We start from the raw sequence: 22692 nt of genomic DNA, 5'->3' as shown, positions 1-22692 counted from the left end.
TTTAAAAATAATTCCATGTTTACTTTTTCATAACAAAATTATGAGAAATTTTCTACAGTTAGGCATAGGTCAGTGCTCCAGAAAATACACAAATTATTTGAGGAAATTTATAAATGCAAGCATAGAATAAAATATGAAAGATTCACTAATTACTTGAATTTACATGCTGTTTTGTGGAATAATTAAAAAGTATTTGGAGAGCCCAAGGCTATAAAATATTAATAAATAAAATTAAAGTAAAATATATAAACTGATAAATATAATGTAAAATATCCTAATATTTCTAGATCTAAAAATGTTTCATCAAATTTATGTTAACTTTTCAAGGTTTTTTTTCCTGGACTAAAATATTCAAGAGAAAAGGGAAAACAAAAGTGGAGCATTGCATATCACTTTAGGGAGCCTTAGGGGAAAATTAATATTAGTATCATTTAGCTAAAATGGACTCACTAAAGCTTATTTATGCTCATGTTCCTAAAAGCTGATATATTTGTGATGGAAGTACATTTTGGATTAGGTTTGGCCTGCTGAGGCTAGTTAAATCAAAACATACACAAACATCAACAACAACAACAACAAAAAACAGAGTTCAGTGAACAAGAAATATAAAATAGTATAAATAAAAATGCTACTGGGAGATTTGAGTTGCTTTGTTCCCCAAGGAGCAACAGACCTCCAAAACATCCCAAATTACCTGAGACTTGCTCTAACAAACAACGCTAGAGAAAAAGTCTTGCCATTATAAATTATATGTTCCACTCAGTGAACGTCCAGCTCTGTAGCCGGCTAAGTTAACACAGCAACTGAAATATAAACAATATGTGTTGGCTGCACGGTTTCCTAGTGTAAAATTTAGCAGTAGGTTTCAAAGCTAGTCTTTCCTTGAAAGAGGAGGGGGAAAAAAAAATCAAATACTCCCCTATAGCAAGGCTACAGATTATTTGTATAAGTTCAAGGACAAGGTTAAAATGTTAGACAAATATTAATTCCGGTTTTCTATATGCAGTGCACAGGTGCAACTTGAACAGCATATTATATGGTATAATCATTAAATTCATTCAACCAGACCTTAGAGAGTTAAAAACATATATTCTGAGGAACAGGACTCCTCGGTCCAAAGGATGAGAATGAAACGGTGCAGAATATTTGTGTATCAAGGTGATTCCGGGTTCCAACTGGGAAAACAGGACCGTTAACACCCACGTCCCCTGACAACTGTCCAATTATGTATATCACACTTGGCCTACTGTTTGCAGTAGAAGTAATCAATAAAGGATGTGGTTGAGTGAACATAGATTTTGGTTGAACCAATGCATGAAAACTTAATCATTTACTCAGAGAGAAGAAATCAAATAGAGCAGAGATGAAACAGCCACTGAGGGGTTTGTTGATTGTGCCACCAAGTTTGTGGGCCACAGATGAAAGTGATAAGGCAAATGGGATCAGTGACAGGAGAAAATGTAAAAAGCTCTTCTTCATTCCATGCATTAATAGAAATGTTTGGATGTATTTTTTTTTTGGTCATTTTTTAGGAAATTTCACATCAAAGCCTGGATGTTCCATTTTAAAGAATATATGAAAATTACTAGGGCGTGTCATTTCTCTCAAGCAAGAAGAAATTAATTTTCAGCTATGACAGAAAGGTAATTTTCACACTTGAAACTTTGTACTGATTGATTTAAAGATCTCCACTGTGGAAAGTTTTCTAGGAAATAATTTAACTTGAGTTCTCAAGAAAATAGGCAAATGCTGTGGAATCAACTCAGAGATGGGCTGGTTATGACCAGTACATTCTGTATATATTTTTGTGGATTTTTTCCCTCCTTCGATTCTTTTAAATAGTCATCCTCATTATGTTGAAGTATTGTGGAATTTCAATAAATGAGTTACCTCAGTCAGTAAATGAGGGTGTGTGTGTATATATATGAATATATATGTAATATATATATAATTAATATGTATATATTACACTTTTATATGTATAATTATATATAATTATAGATATACAATATGTATATGATTCTGTAAGGAAAATTGAGGAGTTCTTTCCATGTATTCACTTGAACTATCTACATAAGAATAATATTTACTTTGTAATTTCTCAACTCACTTTTTCTTTGTTTTATAGGCCATAATTCTGGCTTTTATAGTAGCATCATAAGACAATTTTAGTTCAACACGTCTTTTTTTCACTAGCATTCCAAGTAAGGGGCAGGAGACATTATGACTCTGCATTGTCTGTTATGCTGCTTAAACCTCCGTATAGTTAATATTATTCAGAACAATAGCAAAAATAGCAAAACCCGTTCACTATTAGAACCTTTCTCCATAATACCAGGTGTGGGTCTAACATCACCATTGGGCAACTCAATATCACCAAATCTTCTGTCTTGAGAGAATGTGGTGTGTTTTCCAATTGAGGGCTCAGTATAAATTCTTATAACCGTTTTAGAAGCTTCTAGCCTCAGAGCTTATTCACCTTTCATGCAACACTCAGCTGATGGCCTTCGACTCCCACTAATGCTAGACCTGGCTATACGGTTCCATTTCCTTTAAAGAGATAAAATATGTTTATAGAGGTAGGGCTACCATTAGTGAAACTGGTGCAATTGTACAGGTTAGGAAAAAGAGATTTAGAGGTGATGCTCAGCTTCACACACAGCTTGATTTATTTCTCAGCTGCCGCCACCATAATTCCCTCCATTTTGGCTGTGTTCCATTTCTCGCCCGTTGCAGCTACTCTGAGAAGGACAGTTTAGGGCTATGAGAGGGATAATACATATATACGTGTGTGCCTGTGTGTTTGAATGTACGCACATGCCCCTTTATTGAAGAATATCAAGCCCTCGAAGCAATATTTTCTAAAAATGATCACAAAATTTATATTAAAGGATTTTACTAGTTAATGGATTTGAATAAAGCTTTTCAGACATCCAGGGTGCTGCTGTCTACCTGTATAGATTTTCTGGTTTTAAAATATTTGTCGGTCAATAGATCATGCTCTTGAGCTATTCTGCACAGATGTTGAAAGAATATGCCAGGCGTGCATTCCCCTGGGTACTCCTCTGCAATCATCAATGCTGCAAAATGGCAAAATTGCACTGGAATTCTCTGGCCGTGGAACACTTTCCCACTATTACCTCAGAAGAAGCATCCCCTGGGTTCTGTTGTACATTGTATATAACGTTATAAAATTAAGAACTCTTGGCTGGGTGCGGTGGTGCATGATTGTAATTCCAGCAGCTTGGGAGGCTGAGGCAGGAGGATCGCGAGTTCAAAACCAGCCTCAGCAAAAGTGAGGCACTAAGCAACTCAGTGAGACCCTGTCTCTAAATAAGATACAAAATAGGGCTGGGATGTGGCTTTGTGGTTCAGTGCCCCTGAGTTCAATCCCTAGTAACAAAAACAACAGCCACAAAAAAAAAAAAAAAAAAAAAAGTCTATCACAAATCAATGATTGCTTTATTGTGCTTTAGTAGAAAGACATTCTTATAAGTGAAATCAGTTTCATTTGGTATAAAAGTGAAATGGGGATAAATCTTCTTGGTCCACTATATATTTGCCTTAAGGCACATCTTTGGGTTGTTCAGTGTGTTGGAACAGATACGTCCCCATCCAAAACACTCCCAACTTCCTGTTCCCATCAAATATTTCTGTATTCTTTCCCACTTCTAAACCCCAGAGAATACTTATGCAGCCAAATTAAAGCATTAGATTATCTGTGTCAAATATTACCAGCTAGTTGCTCAAGTTTTCCCTTAGCTTTGACTGTAGAGACTTAGGCATTCAAATCTTGGGGTAGAAACTAAAATGTTCTAGATAAAACACACAAATTTAAACAGGTGAGAACTCTTTGAAACCAAGCTCACATCTCTAGAAGTTTCAAAAATAAAGATCACCATCGGTAATCAAAGGCACGTTCCCTATGTCCTGGGACATAGTAAGTGCTCAGCCAATGTTCACACAAGAAAATATTTTCCCTTGAGTTTTATCTCTTCAGTTACTCTGAGATACAAAGGAAATATTATTTTTGTAAAAATTATTTTCCAAACAAGAGATACATTTATACAACTGTACAGGCCTGAGCTAGGTTTGTCACTGCAAAACAAGACAAGGAATCCTACCATGCTCTACTGATTTGGGGCACTGGTAAGAGCAGAGTCAAGTAATTTAATAACCCAAGGGAAGAGGGCGAAAGAACACAGTTGATTTGTTCCTAACAGACACGAAGCTGAACACTTCCCTGTCTCTTCTTTGTAGTCAAGCATCTTCTTGGTCATTGATTTTAAAGTAACACTTCTAAGGGACAACACGGCTAGTTGTCTTGGGACTAGCTACCAGTCTAATTTTGGAGGGCCTTCAGGCTTTGCAGGTCACTTATCTTCCTTACCTGTCTCTGGCCCTGACATTCTCCAGGAAATGTCTATACTCTTTTTATAAATATGTCTGTATTCCTGCCCAAGCCATTTTCCAGCAATGACTGTGTTTCATATGGTACTTTGTAGGGCCGCTCCCATTTCATTGGTAGAGGTATTTTAAGCAGTGATTACTGTATTAGCAATGGTACTAGGTAATGATTCTAGTTTCGGTTCCTTAGGCATTTAAACACTAAATGCCTTTCAAATAACAATTTTACCTCTTTAAAACATTACCCTGTATATGTTTGTTTATTCATTTACTTTTAGAGGTGGGAATTGAATTCAGGGGTGCTTTACCATTGAGCAATATCCCCTACCCCTTTATTTTTTAGTTTTGAGACCGAGCCTCACAAGTTGCTAAGTGGCTGAAGAGTGCCTTGAACTTGCTATGCTTCTTCTTCAGCCTCCCAAGTCACTGGGATCATAGGTGTGCATGACCATACCTGGCTGTATATGTTTACAACAAATATAAATGGAAAGAGATTAGAACTTAACTCTGTATTTATATTACTACTACTACTACTAATAATAATAAAAGCTGTATTTTTGATATAAGACAATATTCACAAAACCTGGATCTTAGATAACTTTTCTTACTTTTATTCTATCTTGGTTAAGTCATAATGGTATTATATAGTGACCCACTAAGGATTACCATGCAATGAATGAAGGGCAAGCCATATGTTTTCCATGGAAAACCATGTATCCGAAGTTGTTCTGGTACACTTTGATTAAATTTTCTGTTTTAAAGAAAATATTGGGAATATTGGTTTTGCAGATGTGCTCCAAGGAGAGACATCTTAATGGAGGAAGCATGACTGAAGCATAAATGGAATCTTTCCTTAAAGAAGAGCTCTGGAAAGGTTATGGCAAGCCACAGTCACTGAAGCGTACTACAGAGCGCTCACTGCTTTCTTAACCTGGGAGATGTGACCTGATTTTTTTCCCCCTTTCATTCAAGGTCATCCACAAAACGTGCAGAAAAAAACTGAAAAGAAAACAATTCAAAGGAGGGACAGACAAAGAAGAGTTTAGATGCACCTTTTTAAATACGACACTGGTTTAAAATAACCTAGGATGAAAGGGTCAGTTAAGAAGGGCACTGCTTAAAATTTAAGCAGGCAGTAATGCATTGAAAGCGACAGACCTCAAACAATTTGAGTCTTTCACAGTTGAATGGATTCACAGTGACAGGGAGACAAGGATGTGCTTACTTACCTCTGTAGGACCTTGGCGATTGCTTCGTAGGCTCTGCCCAGGCTGAGATCATCTTGTACGTCTGTAGAGATTTTGCTGTATGCTTTGAGGACCTATCAGCAAGAGAAATACATATTGAACATATAGCCACAGCCAGATCCACTGATGTTCCCTTTCATAATAGAAAAGATGAAAATTAATAGCTGTTTTTAATGTCTCTATAATTTTTTTTTTGCTTATTAAAAATTCATGTTGGCTTGGTTTATTTTTATCTATAGTATAACTTGTTTCGTGGCAATGTCTTGAAGCCATGACAGTGAGGTCTCACTTTTGTAAAAAAAATTACTTCCTTGTATCCTCCCAAATCTTCCAATTTATATAACTTAGGTGTGAATAAATAATTGAATGGTTCACAACATTATTTTAAAAGATGGGAGTATCATCTAAGGTAATATATGGCAGATTACAATAGTCTACTATGGTAGCTTGAATATCACTTTTCTTTCTATAAATAGCTCTTTGAAAAACATGAATTTAGGTGATGGGCCATTTCTATATCTATCATTTTATTGGATGCATATCTCACAGTGTGTACATGCACAGAGCATACATTAAAAATATTTCTTACAAATGTACTTTGTTACCAATAATGTTTTCAATAATCAAAAGATTAAAGCTGCCACAGCCAAACATATGATCTTAATGTGATTTAACACTGACATTATCTGGATGGTATGAAAAAGATTTTCCTCTTTTCTATTTTCCCACCTTTTCAGTGGCCAGAAAGAGAAAAATCCACATACAAATACAAAAATACATAAAGCAAAATTCCTTTTCTTTGGCCGAAGCTATTACACACATGAGGACACAGGAAATCTCCAAAGACCTCTATGGAAATCCTTTTTGCACATTTTCTAAGAAAGAATTAGTGGAAGTCATATGATGGCATTTGAGAGAGGGAGTCAGTGTTCTTGGTGGTGGGGGGTGGGGTGGGGACAAATATGCCCTGTGTATTTCTACCTGAATTAGACAGACCATAAGGCTAAAATTTTAAAACAGGATTGATATTCATCTTCACTTCTGTAAAGTTAATATTTGGGAAACAATTTCAGGAGGTCATGGCGACATCTCATGAAATTTGGATTTCGTGTGTTTTACAAGTGACTGCTTGTTCTATGATGAAGCTAAAATTTACTCATGGATACACAGGAAACCAGGGGTTTAATTCCTGCTAAGCCCACAAAGCTCAAAAGTTTGATTGTTCTGGGACTTTTGATGGTTTTGGACTTTTGGACTTTAAAAATGCACTTAGTTTTAATTGACAAACAATAATCATGTTTATAGCCCTGGATGTGACATTCTGATCTATGTATACTCTGTGGAAAGATTCAGTCAAGCTAGTGAACAACCCATCACCTCTATAATTTTTGTCACTTTTTTATGGTAAGAAAAGTAAAAATCTGTTTTTAAGAGCAATTTTGAAATATACATTATTATTCACCTTGATTCCTATTTTCAGACCTCTTAACAAAGTCTTGTATAAACCTGAGAATATCCTTTTCCATCTTCCTCTCATAGTTGACAACACCCAGATTTAACCTCATGTGAGTTGACACAGTCCTTGCTGAGGTAGGGGGCAGAACTCCTGAATTTGGTGAATTTATAAGAGACTTTATTGAATCTCACTACCAAAATATTTAGGAAGGGACTTTCTAGGGTCTATTTTTTTCATATATATTTTAGATGGCATTCTAAAATAAAAGTTGAATATTATTATATCTTGTGCCCAAAATAGTTAATTTTTTTTTCAGCAATTACTGTTATCATGTCCCAGTAAGATTAGACCCTGTGTAAGAATGTGCTTGTATCAAGGCATTCACCACCCTATGGTACAGGCAATAACAGGTTGCCAAAGTTGGAAATCTTATTATCATGGAGTATCAACTGACAACAAAATGAGCAGGATATCTTTATCTACCTGTCTATCTATCCATCCATCCATCCATCCATCTATCCATCAATCTATTCTTCCATATGTCCAAACTTCCATATATCTATCTGAAAGAGAGTAGAAAAGTATCCTTGTTCTAGAAGATTAAGAATTTAAATTGAATCAGAATAAATTTTGTGTCTGAGATTAAGCTTCTTTAAGGGACACATAGAAAGACAATATTAGGTCTGAATTTCCTTTTCAATGCTAAATACCACCAATTATGAGGGTACCTTGGAGCAGAAGAAAATAAAGGGTTTGTTGTTTATGTCTCTTTCTCCCTTCATTTGTTTTCCTATTTCTGACCTTTCTGCAATTCTTTACTGTCTGTTCTGCATTTTAGATAAAATGTTTTTTTTTTCTAGCAACTGTGGCCCTTAAGTTAATTTTCACAGTGGATACTCACTTTAAACCACTATGATGATATCATTCCAGACCTAACTTTTCCAAATTAGATGGAAAACTCCTCTTCCCAGTCAACCATCTTAGGAAAACACCATTTTAGAAAATTTGTTTAAAAAACTTTTAAAGATACTTGTATAGGCACAAGTAATTGTAGGAAGTAATACAAAGAGATCCTGAAAAACTTTCCCCCCAGTTTTCCCCATTTATGACTTCTTACAAAATTAGAGTATAATATGGCAATCAGGAATTGACATTGTTGTAAGGCACTGGACTTGTTCAGATTTTACCAATTTAGTGAGTATGAGAGTATGTGTTTTATGTATTTTATCACATGCATATATTTGTGTAACCACCACCACAATCAAGATACAGAAAAATCCCATCACTACCAGAATCCTTCATGCTACTCTGTATCAATTCATTTCCCATTTGCTGCCTAGAAGAGAAAAAGAGCAACATTCTGAAATCTTTGGCATCTCTCCTCTACCCTTCTGGTGCACCTCCTTTAGCTTGGGTGTTTGCATTTCTCCAGGGAATGTTTTCTGCTAAGTGATAGAAGTTGATTAAACTAATTCATACTTAGATGTGAATGACTCAAAGATGAGTAACTCCGCCAGAGAATGTTGCAATTTCAAAAAGAAAATGTTTGCTTGCCCCCAGTCTTCTTGGTGGTATTTTATGCTATCTAACAAAATGAAATGAAACAATTCAGATTGTGTGTGGCAGGATGCTGTGGGGCAATGGATTAAAAAGGTTTAAAAGGGTTTTCTAAAGGCACCATGTGCTTCTAATCTTGTAGTATGGAAAATATGGAAAAGGAGGAGAGGGGAATGAGCCACAGCCGATGTGATACCTGTAAAGCTAACTGTATGCTATGTTCATTTGTTCAAGTTATCACTTTCTTCATAATGCCTGAATTTCAAAGACTTCTTCTGGTACATTCCATTAGATGTCATGGCTAGGTATAAAATGATATCTCTGTTCTTAGATATCTCTGCTCTTAACCACCTTACAAAGGAATGCGACTTAGAGTCATTGATATTATATTGTCCTGAATTCTGTTTCAATATAGACAAGGACATCAAACCACTGCACAAGCATTGAATGTCTTTCAGGGGCCAAGCATTGTTCTAGGTGCTATGGAAGCAGCAGGCAATAATGCACAGGCCCAGGTCCTGGTGTGGCAGGGAGACAGTTGGTAATGAAATAAACAAATGAATAAATTCCAGGTGGTTGTGAACTACAAAGATACTGCAACCAGGAGACGCTTCATGTAAGAAAAGAAACTCAGTCTGCATTTTAAAGGAATGACAGGAATTGAGTCAGTAATTGGGAAAGGGACAAACATTTGGAGATGAGAATAGAGAAAGAAAGAAAGAAAGAAAAGGTTCATTAGAATACATAAAAGTAACAATATTTAAAAGAAAAGTTTGCTTTAAAGTTCATTTGGCCTGTAATGTGGACCAAGAAATGGCAGTTAAAATTGATAATACTAAGTGAGAAATTTTCAACCTGCAATTTATCTTGGTTCCAAAAAAGAATTTGATTCTTGTTGGGAAGGGAAGGCAGGCCTATCATTTTTTTTTTTGTGTGTGTGTGTGCTTTCACATAAAAGTGGTCCTTTATAGGGCTATTTTTCTGTATTCATATTTTTTTGTCTGTTTACTTTCAGAGCAAGTCAATGTGTTTGGTTAAAATATGTCACATTCAAGATGGTGCACCCCATTATTCCATGTTTACACAACTTTATGTGGTTGTTCTCTTTCCTAGGCAAAGGAGAGGAAATAGCTTTCTTTCTCCTCTTGGTGTATCACTGAGCATGCACAAGCTCAAACAAACACTACCAGATCACACAGGTCAGTGACATCAAGTTTAAATGAATTGCTGACCCTCATCACTGATGCTTCTATGGGAAAATAACTGATAGAAACCATCACAGGAAAGGACTCCAAGAATCGAGCCCATTTCAGATGGGAATTTTGTAACTTTGCAAAAATGTCAATGAACTCTAGTCCTTCTTTTGCTTTGTGCCTTTGGTATTTTTTTCCTCTCTATACTCCTTTCTCCACTTGATTCTCTCCCCCGTAGCCTTTTCTTCCTCAGTTGATTCAGGGTCTCCTACTTGAAGGGCACAAACAGGGCTTCAGAAGGACTTTTGGGGATAATTAATCAAATCTCCCTCTGGGTGTTCAATTTTTCTTCAAATACCAGGGGAAATAGCAGGTCAACTACTGAGCTGAGTGACATGTGTCAAGTAACTTCATCTCTTTCCTTGGGTGTAAAAGGGAAATTAATAAAGCGTACCTTGAAGCGATGTTATAAAGTTCCAATAAGACGTGGTATTTAAAAGTACTTACTAAGGACTTGAATGAAGCAGCTGCTTAATTTTCTCTAGTGCTTATCTAACCTAGTTCTTGCAAAGGGGCTATTTTGCCCCTGATAGGGGATATTTGGCAATCTGGAGTTGTTTTAGGTTGTTATGATGGGGACGTGGGTGCTACCAGTATCTAGTGGGTCAAGAGCAGGGCTGGCGTTAAATGCCTTACAAAAGGCACACCACATACCCATTTTTATTCATCATGAAATATGAGTACTGCCACTGTCGAGAAGCCTGAGCTAGCCTTCGCTTGAACAATTTTCATGATTGGACACTATTCCCTTGTGAGACTAGCCACTCAATTGCCAGAGAGCTACGTGAGAAAACTATTGGTTAAGCTGAGACAAAATCTGTAACTCCCACCTGCTAGCCAAGATTGTATTTTGTAGTGCAACAAGGCAAATCCATCCATTTCCAGGTGATGGTCCTTCCACTGCTGAAAGATGGCCATTTTCCCTTCCCACTGCCCCCCACCTAAACTTATAAAGTCACGGATGCTCTGAAATAAGAGAGCATGGATCCCCTGCAGGTTAGCCTCATCTGAAGGCTTGTTTTCTAGCTCACTCCACAAGTCTAAGAATACTAGAAGAGTCTAAAAAACCCACCCAGACAAAAAATTGTCTGTAAAACCATGAAGGACATCCATCTGTAAATGGGAAGATCTGTCTGTAAGTGGGAAATTATGAGTTCATTGCCTACGGTCACCCCACTTTTTTGTTAACCTCTTTCCTCTTTTTTTTCTATATAAAAGGTAACATAGCTAATGTTTTGTTATACACAAACCTCAAATCGTGCCATTTCATAAAAAAAGTTCAGCACTGCTCTTGATACAGTGCCTTACTTTGAGGTAAAAGGGGCAATAGTAGATTTATACTTGTGCAATGGGAAACATAAGAGATTTTTTTAAAAAGTATCAAGTTGGCCATCTTGAGCTCGAAATCATTGTCAAATCTTATTGGAAATACATTTATTCTGATTTCTGGCAATCTAGCCCCCTTTAGCCATTTCACAGTTGGTGAGCAGAAAGGATGTTTCTGCCTCATTTACAGTGTCTGAACATGATTCAGACAATCAACTGCAACATTAGTCAAAGAAATCAGTAGCTAATGGTTTCTGACAAGCACTGCAGTAGCAGGCGGAGGACCAGACTGGGCAGCAACAGCATTCAGGGGTATTTTACTGGAGCCAGCAATCGGCACTGGTGCAAGATGACAAAAATGGGGGTCTCCCATCACTTAGGCTGTGTGTGCTTCATGACAAGGCAGAGATTCTGATATGCAATAAACACAGTAATTCTTTTGTACAAAAAAAATGTTAACTTGAATGAACACAGAGGGCACTTGATGTGCAACTACTATACACAGAAGTAGTTAAATATTTTGCATTCTGCTGAAACCAACTTCTTAAGTTGGGAGTGTTCTACTCTTATTATTATCAATATTGCTCATTCCAAACGTGTACTCTTTCTCCCTGAAATCCATTATTCGTCATTTAGGTCATCTGCCACACATTGACAGCTTCCATTGCCCAGCACATAGAGTGGGGAGGCTTAATGGTCTAGGCAGAAAGGATTGAGTGTGAAAAAACAAGTTCTGGTTTCTCATCTGTCACAAGCTCATTGTGTGGCCTCTGAGTCACTTGGTCACCTTGTGTTCCAGTTTTCAATTCTGGAAGATGAAGGGGTTGGATCAGACAGCCTAGCACTCTACTCTCCAAAAATATGATTTGGACCTTAGGGTTCTCTATTCATACACTTAACAATTTAAGATATGCCTTATTTGCTTTTAATAATTTATCTTTGGTTTAAAATCCCTGAGCAGTTTATTTTGTCTCCTTTTAAATCTTTTTTTTTTTAAAGAAACAAAATGATGAATCATTTTAATTCAATTGAAAGTTAATTTTCTTACTTTTTCCTCATTCAAGGAGTCTTGCATGCTCTTAAAGAACTGCTTTTTAAAAAATGTCCCTGGGTTGGGGTTGTGGCCCAGCGGTAGAGCACTTGCCTGGCATGTGTAAGGCACTGGGTTTGATCCTGAGCACCACATAAAAAATATATATATAAAAAACAAAAGTATTGTGTTCATCTAAAACTAAAACTAAAAAATAAAAATAAAAATAAAAATAAAAAACAACAAAAATGTCCCTATATCAAAGTAGATGATAGTAAGTAGATAACAGCAATCAGTCTACATTGATATTTGGTTAATATTAAGTAGCAATTAATACCACAAGGTCAGAGCTGTTCAAAATCTGCAAATCTCTGTTTTACAGTCAGAAATGTTTAAGAATTGGATAAAAATTCAAGGTTATCCTCATATTTTATAGCTTGAATTAGAATTGCTAATTAATCTTACCTATGCTATGGGTTTACACTGATTTTTCAACAGCTGTAAGTTTAGAAAGTATCTCAGAAAATTTTTAAGAATCCTCTTTCACCTAAAACTCTCTCTCTACACATCCCATACACAGATGACTCTCAAACCTCAAACTAATGAGACAGAATTCCACATAGAGTTAAGAAATAAAAGTTTTTCTCAATAGTAAATTGGAACACATTGCTCAAAACTGTCATTTCCACAATTGGTCATTATAGTTCTGCACCATGTTAAGGAGAGACATATTTTGAAGAATTTTTATTCTAATTCTCAATTGTTAGTTTCTATACTATAAATCTGAAAGCAGGGAAATATTTATCCTGTATAGCCCAGTTATAATGTGAGTTATATTCACAGCTTCTCAAAGGAGGAAAAAAACTTTCCCTGTCTTTAACCCCCAACGGAGGAAACCCAACTGGAAGCTATATTTTATATTTTGCTAGGAGGCCCTTGACCAAAGGGGAGTCAAGTTTTGTGAAGTTCAGCGATCTACCATGTGACCTGATATAAAAAGTTCTGTTCAGTGGAAGATGATAGTATTGAGTTCCAGCATGTGCTCTTAGGAAATCCAGACCAGCTGAGTGAGAAGGTATTTAATGATGAGTGAATGTCTATGGACTAATCATGGTGAGGTCAACAGAGTCAATCAGCTGAGCTCTTCCAGTTCCCAGGAGGCTTCTAGGACTCTGTGAGACCCACTTTCTGCTACTCCTGGGAATTCAGAGGCTTATGGCCTGCCCGTTGCCACGGGCATCCTGACACTCAGCTCATACTTGACATAATCTGAATGGATCACTTTCTTGGACCTATGGAATGAACAGAGAAGCACTGAGAGAGATAAAACCGCTGTCTAAGCCAACATGGCAAGAGATCTACTCCAGGCCTGTCCCTCTCCATGTTTATCACTGAAAAACAATCTAAGCCAATTCCTTCCATGGCAAGAGAAATAAGCCACTAGACACAGGCAATTTCATTGTCAGAATGATTTTTAAAAAAAGCTTTTTTGGTATGTGTTTGTTTTAAACTAAAAGTCTCAAACTCTACTTGGTCACGTTTCTCTGAGGATTAAAAAGTGAGTGTGATAAATGATCCCATTAAACCTGTGATAAAATTGTCAATAATATCAGGTCTCTGTTGCATATGCAAACTAAACACGTGGTGGCAAATTGAACCAAATGAAGTGTCCGTCAGATCAAATTCAACCAAATGTATGTTGTCGCTCACTGTGATCATGCAGAAATGTCAACATTTGCAACTTGCTAGAATGTGCAGGACTCTGGGCTCCTCACTCCAGCCACCAGACCTCTGGCTGTTAGGAGGGAGTGCAGTTCCTTCTGCCTCCAGTCCCTTGGACTTGCAGATCCCTCTTCTGGCTTCACTCCTGACTCTTCCTGTGCTCGCACACAGGCACATGCACACACACCCCCAACTCCTCTGCTCCATTTGAGCACTTATTAATAAATATATACATGTGACAGTGTGATAAGTGATATATTTATTAATATATTTATTAATATTTGACTCTTTCTAATTAGATGGTAAGTGCCATGGGGAGAGGGGCCATATCTGCCTCACCGTCCACTGCACCCCCAGCTCCTAGACTTATGTCCACATTGAACGAAGATGGCAGAGCCCTTGGAAGGTACCAGTAGTGAAGGCCCCTAGAAACATTAACGTAACTATAATAAGCTGTTGTATGTATTGACTTTTGCCTTTTATCTTACTCAGTGAAGGAAAAAAAATGACACTTTATGATAAATGGAAAGTGTGTGGACATTTTCTGTCCTCAGCTGACCTTAAGGGTTTAAGTATCAGTAAACAAGCCAAATTCCTAGAGGAAGACTGATGTGAAATTTCAAAATGTAAACTTGTGCTTGCATGGTTTCTCATTCTCAGATAAAAGTTTCTCTCTTAGGAGTCTGTGCTAAAGGTTAGGATGGGTGGATCAGGGACTATACACGACAAGTCATGGTATCCTGTGGAATGAGTCTTCCTATCTGTGAGTGGAGCACAAAACTTATTCTTTCCCTCTTTATTTTACCCTAGAGCAATGAGAGACAAATACAGTTTCTGTCTTCACAGGTAGCAAAATGAGGCAGAGAAGTATGCTGTGAAAAATCACTAGCATGGTGACAAGCTCATTCCCTCAGTGTCCTCCTCCCAGTAGCCACTTATCCACCTTCCTTTGCTTGGTCACCTTGGACTGAATGGCTTCTGGCTCAAAGGAAGGGTTCTGCATGTGTTCTACACTCCTGAGTGACTATCTAGCAGTTTTAAATGAGCACTACTACTGTGAATATTTCTATATTCCTGCATTAATCGATGACCAGGAGGAGATTTGTGTGTCCCCTGGTGGTAAAACCAACATCTATTCATAATCCCTTTTAAGGATTTCCTTCTCATTGGAGGCAGGATTCAATAAAATTTCATTCTGGTTTCGCTTTCTCAGAAATCCATGAAAGCCCTGGAAAAAACCACGTTGAGCATATTCTTTCTGTACAATGTGATATCCTCTCTGCCACAGGCCGCTATTCCTGCAAACTCAGTAAACCCTAATTTAGATACATGATTTCATCCTTTCTTATCAGGCTGCTTGAACACATTTCTTGAAAATAAAACATGGTAGAAAAGGCCTCGTCTGAACCCTTCCTCACAGGCGAAGCTCATCTGCTACCCTCTCACGGTGAGAGAAGAGACAAGAAAACAATTTATGAGTCATTTCCATTTTGCAGGAGTTGGGAATGACTGGGAAAGAGGCACTGCCAAGAGCTTTTATCCAGTAGCTCATAACTACTGGTAATCAGTGTAAATAATGAATGGCTGGAGTCTTAGGGGAAACAGTGGCGATTCAAAACAATTTTTTGGTACTTCTGATGGGGCTCTGCTACTCTTGGAATTCCCTGGCTCCCCAGTAGAGTTTTGGCCTGACAATAAACAACGGTTTAGTACTTTATCTAATCCCAGCCAGGAGGTGAGTTCAACAGCAAGCTTTTGCAGATGTTCACATCCAATAATCTATCCATAATTGATGAAACAGCGAGGTCAGATGTAATGGCTGCTGCTACTCCAGCAACAAATAAATGGTTATTGACAAAACAAGCCAGTGTGGCGCAGAGCGCTCAGCAGTGACAGGCGGGAGACAGTGCTGAGGCAGAGTCGGGGAGGACCGTGGGGCTCTTCATCTGGAGAGCTGCTCAGCAAGTGCTATGGCAGAAGGGCCACACTGACACATAAGCAGATGGAGGTGACTTGTCAAGGAACGGGGAGGTCGCTGACATACAGAAAGAAGATGAAGACAGGCTGAGGAGGAGAATGATGAGCGAGCCCTGGACCAGGCTGGGGACCTGGGTAAGTACAAATGCATGAACAGCTCAGAAATGCCTTTGAATGCTTGCACCGTGATCCAGATGTCTCGGCTGCTTTTATCACGCAGCGTGTCTCCACTCGTCTATCTGGCTGTCAAACTGTGCAGCCGGATGACTCCAAGCCAAAGTGGATGATGCATGGGGCGCGTCCAGTACCCAAACCCTCCCACTGAGGAACACTCATGGGTACTCTGTTTAATACTCTGGTCTGTGCGTACTTTCCCCATCCTAATGTATTAAAAAAAAAAAAAGTCTGAAAATCACTGGTGCCAATTTTAAGAATATTTTCAGATAAGCCTGTGAAGCTGGAAAATTTCTCAAGACTGGAACTAACCCTGAAATACATGCTGCCTAAAATCAAATTTACAGCCAAGGGATGTGAGGGGGAGGCAAAGTTTTCTTTAATAATAAAAACCAAACACTGCACTTTATTCACCTCAACCTATGCAAACAGCATAATAAAGCATTAATCGAGTATACTTTTATTGACTGAATAAAATTTAAGCTATTCAAACATAAATAAGCAACTGAACTCCCACATTTCCCTTCCAATGCGAAAAAATATAATGTTTGTACACAGTTTACTATGTAATATTATAAGATGAAGAATGGAAGAATGAAGTGGTGGTTATTATTGCTATAGGTAGTCATAAAGAGGCATAGGACAGAGAAGTTTTAAATATTAATATTCCCAAAATCACTTAAATCAATTTAACACTCTTTAGTGGTTTATTTAGAAGTGTGATTTATTTTATTCTTTGCAACCAATGCCTTTGATCAGCTCTGGAATAACGTACAAGAAGAAAATAAAATAGCAAAACAAATTGCTGCTAACGTTCTTAAAGTAAGCTTTAGGTTTTATAACATAAACTAGAAAATTAACGTTATAGTTGGCATTTTCAAATTATTTATCAATACGTAGAAATTGAGAATTACAGAGCCCAGAAGGAATTGTAGAGATCGTTTCTGGAATAACTTGCCAGTTATCCTTCCCAAGTCATCCTCCTAGCTGGGTCCCCCATTTAGTGACAGAGCTGCCTCAGTGCCCCAGAGGGCCATTTCTATTCCTGTTCTATGAGGGCAGAAGGCGGGCATCATCCGCCGTTTGCCATAGATAATATTCTGATTGCTAATTTTTGTTAAAATTACTGGGCTTTCCCCCAACATGTGTCCCAGCCCACGGGACAGTTTTAGGCTTCTTTCTTAATCTCTGTCTTGCTGCCTAGCCTGGTCCCTACTTACTGGATGTCTGGAGACCTACCTTGCTGCCATCAATATGCTTGAGTCCCTGGAGCCCCAGACCCTATGGCTTGTGCTTGTCACTTACCAATGGCAGTCACTACCATTTATTGAGCAAAACCTACATGTGAAGAGTGCTTTATATTCATAGTGCATTTAATCTTCACAGAGCCCTTGGGATAAATATTAATATTGCCAATGTACAAATGAGAGAAATAAACTGCAGAGAGGCTGAGCAATTTTCTCTAAGATACACAGTCAAGCGGTAGAGGAGAAAAAAATTTTAAGTGGGTTAATTGGGTTTCAGAGCCCTGTGTTCTTAAGCACTGCAAGAGCCTGGCTGCTGGATCACCCCCAGAGTTCATGCTGACCTTGACCTTCACTTCAGCCTGCTGCCTCCTGTCTCGGTTGCCAAGAGCTATTCTCCACTCACCTAGAGTGACATCCATTGCAGCCCAATGTCTTCTGGTGCTCTACGTGTCACCCACAGGCCTGCCTGGTCATAGCATGGCCTGTTACCAGCTGCTGCTCTTTCCTCAGGCTGCTTAACTGTGAAAGCCAATGAGAACCAGTGGTGGATATTTTTTATGACCCTCCTTTGCCTTCAATGAACATCTTTTAATTCAGAAAAAGTCTCTTGCTTTGTAATGGCCTACAAGGCCCTTCATGGCCTACTCCTTAGCGTTCTGGCTTGGGTTTTTACCTCTCTTCTCTTTTGCTTCTCTGCAGCCTCCCTGGCCCCCGCCCCCAGGCACAATGCCACTTAAGAGTCCTGCACTGACCAGTCCCTCTGCCTGGAATGTTCTTCCCTCATGGGCCACTCTCTCACCGGTTCCCCGTCTTTCCTTGAATGTCAACCTCTCCAGGAAGCCTTCTCTGGTCACCTATTTGAAGTTCCCTCCAGCTGACACTCACGTGGTACTCCCGAGTCATCTTTCTGCTTATTTTTTCCTTGTTTCTACGATGCTTTATCATTTTTCTAACATGTTATGTAACTTGCTGGTTTGTTATATTTAATCTTTGTTGTCTTTTCCCCCAATGGGCTGGAAGCTCCATGGGGACAAAGATCTTTGTCCATTTGTTATTGATGTGTTCCCAGTGCCTAAAACAGGCCCTGGCACTAGATGCTCCAAAGCTGTGTTCTGGATGAATAACACAGGTGGTCCTTCAGACCACACACGTTAATTAATTTAGTCTTCTCAATACCCCATGTGTAGGCATTATTATTACTTTGACCTCTTTTCAAAAGTAGGGAGACATACAGATATATAGAGAGACAGCCACTGGGCCAAGGGCATAGGATAGTAAATGGTCATAAAAGGACTTGAATCCAGGTGGTCTTGCTTCAGAGCCAACGCTCTCATTCTGCCCACTCTCCCACCTCATTGCCAAGGTGCTGCCTGATAATGACACTGTGCAGGCCAGGCTCCAGGCTTCTGGAGATTTTTAGTAGAGGGTGTCCTGTTTCCAAGGGATCAAGATTGGAACAATGGTGGCATGCAACAATGTCATTTGGAGACCTGAACAAAGTTTAATGACTGGCCCAAGGCCCAAAAGCATGGTAACAAAACCACAACCAGAACCCATGGTGTCCAAACCCCCTTTGGTGGTCTTTCTAGTGCTTTTAAAAGCAATTTTGAAGATTGTAATGATTGCCTAAATACGACTTCTCCATTCCCACGTCATCTATTACAATAAACAATTAAAAAGTAATTTTGGCTTTAGAATCTTGTGACAAATATTAATGTTTATTTACATAATATTTTTAAATGAAAATGTTTATTTTTAATATCTATGATATTATAAACATATAAAATGCACATAATAAACACTCGCTCTGCTGTAAGCTAATATAAGCTCATAGGGAAAATGAATATGTTTAATTAAATTTAGGAAAAATGTATAGTTAAATCATTTGCAGTACAATAATAAGGACCAATAAACCATTATCTCTTTACTATTCCACTGGAATTTTCATCAACATGCTATATTAATAAATACCATCTTCATTTTACAAAGCGGGGGGCTACTGAGAGGATTGTCTATAATCTGATATGTCAGCAGGAGAAGCAGAAATAGCAAAAATCCTTGCACTGACCCAGGAAATTATACTTTCACTTTTCTTTAATAGTCAGTACCATCTATTCCAGACAGTTCGGAGTGCTTTCTATATGTGAACTGTTATGATTTAGATATGAAGTGTCCTCCAAAAGCTTGTGTGGAAGACAATGCAAGGATTATTTGGAGATGGAATGATTGGATTGTGAGAGTTTTAACCCAATCAGTGGATTAATCCATTGATATGAATTAACTGGGTGGTAACTGTAGGAAGGTGGGGAGTGGCTGGAGGAGGTAGGTTACTGGGGTTACAACGCTTTTGGGTTTATACTTTGTCCTTGGTGAACAGATCTCTCTCTCTCTCTCTCTCTTTCTCTCTCTCTCTCTCTCTCTCTCCTCCCTGTTTTTCATGTCTGAGCACCTTTCCTCCATCATGTTCTACTCCACAGGTGTCCTGCTTTACCTCTAGCTCAGGGCTATGGACTCAACTGTTCAGGGGCTGAACCTCTGAAACCATGAGCCCAAATACACTTTCTCTCTACGTTTTTCTTGCTGGGTCTTTTCTTTGGGTCAGAGGAACACAAAAGCTGACTAAACCACGAACTCACATAATCCCTACCACTCTGAATTAGATACTCATGCAATCCTCATGCTGCAGGTGGGGAAACTGAGGCACAGGAGAGGTTCCTTAACCTACTCCAGGTCACAGGATTAGAAGTGGCAAGATTTTGAGTCAGACACTGCAACTCCACAGGCTAAGCTACATCATTTTGTGTTGATGGTCGAGATGGCAGCAGAGAAAATTTAGATCTACAGGAAGGATCCTGTCCTCCTCCTCCCATTTCTTTTTATTGAAAATTCTAAACCTTCTTCCTTTCAAGATTTTTCTACTAAAAATCTAACAACCAACACCTATCATGTACTCTTTCCCTTGCATTTACTAAAAGTTGATAGTGTGTAGCAAATTTGCAAGAGGGGCAAGAAGAGCCTGCTGGAGATTGTGGGAATAACAGGTTGAATACTCTGCTTCTGAAAAAGATAGAGGTGCACATATTTCACTGTCAGAAAAAAAAAAAAAAAAAAACATCTAGAGAAAACAAGGCAAATTCAGCTGAGCCCTTAAGTCATAACAAATGAATCCATGCTATGCCATTTTCTATGCGAACGGAGAGGAAGCAGGAGGTGGAAATGAGAAACAGGAAGTGAGCATTCCTGACCTTTTCCTGGGGAAGCTACAAAGCAGTGAGCCATTGCTAGCCAGACACCACTCGCATTGGAAACAGATTCCTGTGCCCATATGTTAATTCCCAAATGGCCCAGCAACAGAGAGAGAGGTTTTTCCTGTCCAGAGAAATAACAATTTCTACGAGAAATAATTTCTACTGGACAAGAATAACAAAATGTTTACACCAATAAGTGCCTCATTAAGAAAAACAGATGGAGAGTGTTATTAAAAATTTATATGGGAGATTTGTGATGAGATTCAACAAATGACTTTAAAATCGTCCTACTGACAACTCCACCAGTTACAGCAGCAATAGCAGTTAGAGACCTGGGCTCCAGGATCGGCTCTGCACTTGGTAGCGTTGTGACTATGGGCATGTTATTTAATGTTAGTCTCAGCCTTCTCCTCTTCAAATGGCCTCTCCCCCAGCTAGCCCCACCCCAGACAGCCAAAGTCCCCAACATTCATACTCCCACCAGAAATCATCCTTAAATCCTTTCATTACTGGTTAGCCCTTAATAATTTTCTTTAATGTTTTGTGTTGAGATGAGCTGTTGAAATGACTAACTGCAACAATCAATCCTCCCCTGAAGATTTTTACTATGAGCAGTCTATATAAAACCTACTGAAAACATCAATTAAAATCTTTAAATTTTAATGGAATGGAAAGAAATAATGGTTTACTTTTTAAGTAGTTTTTCCTTTTCTTTAATAGAAAATCAATTAAATGTTAACTGTAGAAAATGTTGGGAATACAGATTCCATTGCCCCCACCCCAATAGAAAATTAAAGTCATTCATTATTCCAACTTCACTGAAAACATTTTGGTGTTTCTTGTGTTTTTATATATATTTATGCATCATATGTGTATATATATATATATATATATATATATATATATATATATATATACATGCTTGCATATATGCATATACAAGTAGGGTCATAATGTACATTGTTTTGCAACCCGATTGTTTTTGCTCAATATATCAGTATTCTTTTTATTGTTATAAAATATTTACTTAGTGTATGATTTCCACTGTCTGTGTTGCATTTTATCATAGGATGCTCAACACTGCTTTAATCAATTTGCTATTGTTTTACATATTTTTTACTTCCTTGTGTTTTTCACCATTATAAACAGTGCTTATAAAGTTGTATACAAGGGTGATAGAAATCTCTGTATATATTAGTAATTACTGTACAAACAGTATTGCAGCAAATATTTGTATGTAATAATAATGATTTCCTTAGGTAAATTCTGAAAGAGGTCGTTCCTGAGATAAAAGATAAGTAAAATTGTAGACCTCCTTAACACAAAACGGAGCTACTGTTAATTGAACGCTTACTAAGTGCTAGAAACATGACTTCTTTGTCTCATTTGATCCTCACAGTAATCTTATCATGCCCATTTTATAGGTGTGGAAAAGGAAGCCTGGGAGCCAATGATCTGCAGGAGCGTAGCGGACTTCCTCAGGCCCTTCTCGTCACTTCTGCAGCCACAGGCTGGCCAGGCCAGTGCCTGGGATTTTCTGTCTGATGGCTGGCCTCACAGAAAGCCCGGGATTCCAGAGAATTAGTATCCTGGGAGGAGCTTCCAACCAACCAAGGATGGAAGTCATGGGTACTATACCAGCTTTCTTGTCTCTGCACTGGAATGCTCAGTTTGTGTTCACAGAGTCTCCAGAATGTTCCAGCATGGCTGGGTACCATTTGCCCACTGGCTTGGCACCGCACATTTTGTTGGCTTCCTTCTTCTGCCTGCCTCTCCTGCTGGTGGAATTCCTCCCAAATAAACCACTTGTACTCAAATCCTTGTCTGGAAATTGGCTTCTGGGGAAACCCAAACCACCACATGGAGCTTGTTAGTTCAAGGGTGTAAAAAACGCTCACTTTTCATGGGTCATGATTTTTGAATAGACTCAAAAAAATGCCTAGTAAGATTTCACAAAAGGTCTAAAAATGCATGTTTGAGTAAGAACCATGGGACACATTCAGACTACAATCAAGTGTTTTGTGATTATTTTGAAACTCTGACACAGA

The 22692-nt window shown here is 38.3% G+C and overlaps 1 protein-coding gene across 1 annotated transcript in view; it reads right to left on the bottom strand.

The window, feature by feature from the left end:
- Ttc29 (tetratricopeptide repeat domain 29) overlaps window positions 1-22692 on the bottom strand; it is a 126313-nt gene that overhangs the window by 30234 nt on the left and 73387 nt on the right. The window contains exon 7 of the mRNA XM_076864083.2: window positions 5637-5728. Coding sequence (XP_076720198.1) covers window positions 5637-5728 — 92 coding nt within the window. The remainder of the gene's footprint in view (window positions 1-5636; window positions 5729-22692) is intronic.

This window comes from Callospermophilus lateralis, chromosome 8 (genome assembly GCF_048772815.1).
Source record: "Callospermophilus lateralis isolate mCalLat2 chromosome 8, mCalLat2.hap1, whole genome shotgun sequence".
NCBI lineage: Eukaryota > Metazoa > Chordata > Mammalia > Rodentia > Sciuridae > Callospermophilus > Callospermophilus lateralis.
This window is presented reverse-complemented; position numbering and strand designations above follow the sequence as displayed.